General features: G+C 36.8%; 1 protein-coding gene across 1 annotated transcript in view; it reads left to right on the top strand.

Moving 5' to 3' along the window:
• LOC113073008 (deleted in malignant brain tumors 1 protein-like) overlaps positions 1-4,187 on the top strand; it is a gene marked incomplete at its 3' end in the record, with an annotated part of 13,004 nt that extends 8,817 nt beyond the window's left edge. Inside the window, exons 2-5 of the mRNA XM_026245888.1 lie at positions 2,564-2,714; positions 2,872-3,195; positions 3,503-3,823; positions 4,054-4,187. Of these exons, the coding sequence (XP_026101673.1) occupies positions 2,657-2,714; positions 2,872-3,195; positions 3,503-3,823; positions 4,054-4,187 (837 nt within the window). The remainder of the gene's footprint in view (positions 1-2,563; positions 2,715-2,871; positions 3,196-3,502; positions 3,824-4,053) is intronic.
• Positions 4,188-5,042: the final 855 nt, after the last annotated feature.

Raw genomic sequence — 5,042 nt, 5'->3', positions numbered from 1 at the left:
GCAAGATGTCTTCTATCAGACGCAATTTGATTTTTTTTCATAGTGCAAACGGTTGCTGAGTTATGAAAACATTAATACCGCATGGTAAATTGTGTCGGCGCCGACACGTTCGGTTTTAAAGGGTTAACATCCAACAGTGTTCTCTGCCTAATATAATAAGTTCTTATATAACATCTGTTTTATAACAGTTATAATCTGTTTTTATATACAACAGTTCCATAAGAGCTTTATTACAACAAGATATTGTGCATTTGCCTCATTTTTATTAATATCGGAATAAACTAAAAAGACAATATTGTTTGGAAAAAGGTTTGTTTATACCTAATCAGTATTAAATTACAAACAAGGTTTAGGAAGTATCATTCAAAATTATACACAGGATTTACTCAGCCTAATATTATTTGGTCAAATTTAAATCTGATATTGATTTTAGTTGCTCCTTTTGTGTCAGTTGCCCTGAGACTGTGATACATTTGTTTTGGCATTGCCCTTTTGTAAAACCATTTTGGCAAAATGTATGTGATTTTATTGTGCAAAATATTGATAATCATTTTGTTTTGTTATGGAAATATGCATTATTGGTATACTGGAGAACAGCAAAAAAAAAAAAAAAACGTCATGTTTACTTGATAAATCTTTTTTTTTTTTAAAGGCACAATTCAGTATTCACAAATGTAAGTTCTCATGCAAAAAAAAAAACAAAAAAAAAAAAACACCTTTATTGATACTATATGATTTTCTGTTAAAAAAAGCTTGAAAGTTTGAAAACGCTTTAATATTTTTATATAAATTTACAGCCCCTCTAATGTGAAGAAGTTTATTTAATGTATAATGTTTGTATCATGTTTACTGTTTGTCATATACATGTAATTTAATCTTGTTCAAAAAAAAAAAAAAAAAAAAAAAAAGTCTGTCTGGAAAAAAGTGAGAAGCTCCCAAGGACAAGACTCTTATCTGCTGCACTTTACAATTAGAAGTGTTTTTCTGCCATCTGCTGGAAGAATTACACATTACAGGCATAAGCACTTAAAGGGATGGTTCACTTTGAAATTAAATTTTGATAAGTTTTAGCTTACCTCAAGGGCATCCAAGATGTAGGTTTCTTTGTTTCCGCAGTATTTCCCATTTTTATATTTTTATGTCAAACCGTTATTGCCTGTGACTCATATAATGCAGGTCTATGGTCACCACCTCAAAGAGCATGCACAGAGGAGTCCAAATTAAGCAATTCCCCATCGTAAGTACACATTGATAACCTAAGACACGAAACGAGCATTTTGTGTAAGAAAACAAACAGTATTTATATCGTTTTTACCTCTTGTACACAACCACATCCAACTGATCTGAGTGCGCGAGTGCTTCCTGATGTGACATGTGTGCGTGCTCTGGCTTTGTCTGTGCAAGCGCGGAAAGCCTCGGAAGTGATCTCTCGCACCTGTACATCACTCATTGTTTACACTTACTGTCTATGGTTTACACAGAGATTTCGGAAGTGTTACCTTTCACTGTGAAGATCTAAACATTTAGACGTACAGGAAATTGCAATGGAAGACGATTTCAATATATCCATAGACAACGTTTAATTTTTTCACAACCATATTTATTTGAACCAGAATACACAGATCAAGTACTCAGGAGCGATCCTGAGTACAAGAGGTAAAAACGATATAAATACTGTTCGTTTTCTTACATAAACTGCTCGTTTCGTGTCTTAGGTCATCAATGTGTACTTATGAAGGGGAATTGTTTAATTTGGACTTCTCTGTGCATGCTCTTTGAGGTGACCTCCATTATATGAGTCATAGGCAAGAACGGTTTGGCCTAAAAATATCAAAATGGGAAATACTGCGGGAAGAAAGAAATCTACATCTTGGATGTCCTTGAGGTAAGCTAAAACATACCAAATTTTAATTTAAAAGTGAACTATCTCTTTAAAAATTTATTGAGTTTAATATGATGCCAAATTAACATCTTTAGAACAGAAAACAATGTTTATTTACAGATCTTGTCTGAATAGCCTTCTGCTGTTGAACACAATCAGTCCAGTTCATCTGATAATATATTAACATACTGTTTATTTTCTTCTTGATTAGAAAATCATAATGGTGAAGTAAAATCCACCTAATATTATGCACTTTTGTTTCTAAAAATAACTTTAAAACGTTCAGTTTATTCTAATTTATAAATTTATAGCAAAAATCATTTTAAAATAAAGTTTCAGTAAGTGAGCAGTCAGTCATCAGTGCTTGTGTCTGCTGTGTTCAGGTTCAGGTTTTGATGCTGAATATAAGCTGCAGTGTTTCTGTATCAATCTGCTTTAAGTTTAGTGTGACTTTATCTCCACACTGACTTCTGACTGACACGAGTCTGTCCTCAGTGAAGTGTCTCTCACGCTGGAGGAGGAGTCCCGCTCATCAGCGCTCACACTTTATTGATATATATGGAGAAAATAAAAATGCTGCTTTCTGATTTGTCACTGATTGTGTTTGATGATTTCCTCTGTTGTGTCTAATAAGGTAACAGTGAGTGTCATTGGCAGCTGTGAGTCTCTCTCTCTCTTTAGGGGGCTGACAGGAGCCAGTTTCTTCAGTGTGTTTGAGGGAGCACAGGAGAAACTTTGGTGCTGAATTAATTCATTTTTTGGGCAAACAAAGTGATGGAAAACTGTCTGACACTTATTTTTTTGTCTTCACTGGTTACACTCATCACTGCTAGTAAGTACACTCAGCGACAGATGAAATTCAATGTATTTTTTTAAACATTCTATATTGTGTTGATTTATCTCTGATTATGCAATTAAATGTTATTCTTATAACTTTTATAATATTTTATTGTTGTATGCTAATTTTATGATGTATTCCTAATGGACAGACAGTGTGAATGTGAGGCTGGTGAATGGTGACAGTCGCTGTGCTGGACGAGTGGAGGTTCTTCATGATGGTCAGTGGGGAACAGTGTGTCATTATTCCTGGGATCTGACTGATGCTGCAGTGGTGTGTAGAGAGATGAGCTGTGGAGAGGCTTTACAATCACCAGGAATTTCTTACTTTGGACGAGGATCAGGAAAAATCTGGATGGATAGAGTGCAGTGTAATGGATCAGAGTCTACACTGAAGGACTGTAGATCAAGAGGATGGGGTAAACATGATAGCGGCTGTGCCTATCATAATTATGATGCTGGAGTCAGATGCTCAGGTAAGTGATTTCATGCAGCTCATTGTATAATCACTTATCAACCTTTCTTCTCTTAACACAACATATGCAATATACAATAATTTTATACAATTAGTTTCAGAGCTAGCTATAAACAATCAATTTACGAGTAATTGTGATGTTTTTGTTTTTGACATGATTTTGTTTATGAATTGACAGTTTTTTTAATAACAATATTCAACTGAAGGATATACTCACAGTTGTTGTTTGTTTGTAACATTCACAGTAAAACAGCTTCACTCACCATGACTCTAATGAAATTGGTTTTGTGTATTATGCAAATATGTAGAAACCATAAACTATGGACGATTTACAAGACTTGCTGATGGACCTCACCTGTGCTCCGGGAGGTTAGAGGTGCTTTATGGGAACACGTGGTACTCAGTGTGTGACGCTGCCTTTGACCAGAAGGATGCAGAGGTTGTGTGTAGAGAGCTGGACTGTGGGGCTCCTGTACAGGTGCTGGGAGCAGCTGCTTTTGGTAAAGGAGACGCTCAGATGTGGAAACAAGAGATTCAGTGCAGAGGAAATGAATCACACATTCGATCGTGTCCAACTTCAAATGACATAAAGTGCTCTCAAGACAACAACGTGGGACTGATATGTTCTGGTAAAATGTCACTGTTTATCCTGTCAGTTAATAAATCAAATCCAACACTTTAATCGCTAAATATATTAGATCCAATTGTTTTATCAACATTTCTAATGAGCATGTTATGCATTATAAATGGTAATACAACAATAACAAAAATATAAAAATAAAAATAAATAAACAATCAGTTCTCCCCTCTAAACTACCCTATGTCATGTCTTGTTTAAATACGTTTTAATTTCCTGCAGGTTACACTGATCTCAGGCTTGTAAACGGTCCTGACATCTGTTCTGGTCGAGTTGAACGTCAGTTCCTCAATGAGTGGGGCACAGTGTGTGATGCATGCTGGGATATGAGAGCTGCCAGTGTCCTCTGTAGACAGCTGAATTGTGGGAATGCTGTGTCTGTTGTGGGATCAGACTGGTTTGGAGAGGGAAGTGGTGAAATCTGGGCTGATGTGTTTGATTGTGACGGGAATGAAACAAAACTCTCAGAATGTTCCATCTCTTCATGGAGTCGAGCTGAATGTTCTCACAGACGAGATGTTGGAGTCATCTGCTCTAGTGAGTCTATTACTGTAGCATTTACTGACATTATGCTACTGGAAGACTTAATCTTATACAAAATACAACATTTATTCCCTATACATTTCCGACTGAAGATTAATTATTGTGTTATTTAAATTTTGAATTTACTTATAGAAATGTTATATTGATATAAAGCATATTTATTTCCCAATTGTTCCTCTGTGGTCTTTAACACATTTGCAGTATTTTAGTAAAATGTCAGATCTTTCACTCAGATTCCTCTCTGGCTCTTCATGATGGTCTGGTGCGGTTGTCTGGAGAGAGACAGTGTGAGGGGGAGGTGGAAGTTTTCATCCATCAGGTCTGGAGGAGAGTTCTGCTGGACTCCTGGAGTCTCTCTGAATCCTCTGTGGTCTGCAGACAGCTGGGCTGTGGCTCTGTGCTGAACTTCTACAGCTCCTCTTCATCCAGTCCTGAACACAGTCATGAGTGTGTGACGGGCTTCCAGTGCTCTGGGAGTGAAGCTCATCTGGGGAACTGCAGCTCTCCACAAACTCTCAACTGCAGCTCCACACAACAGCTGTCAATCACCTGCATCGGTGAGAAGAACAACATCTGGACAGATTCTTCAGTTGTTTGTGACCAATAATGTGTTTTTCTGTCTCTGAATATCAGGTCGGGGGTCCATCAGGCTGGTGGGTTCTGGGGGA

This window comes from Carassius auratus, unplaced genomic scaffold (genome assembly GCF_003368295.1).
Source record: "Carassius auratus strain Wakin unplaced genomic scaffold, ASM336829v1 scaf_tig00011242, whole genome shotgun sequence".
NCBI lineage: Eukaryota > Metazoa > Chordata > Actinopteri > Cypriniformes > Cyprinidae > Carassius > Carassius auratus.
This window is presented reverse-complemented; position numbering and strand designations above follow the sequence as displayed.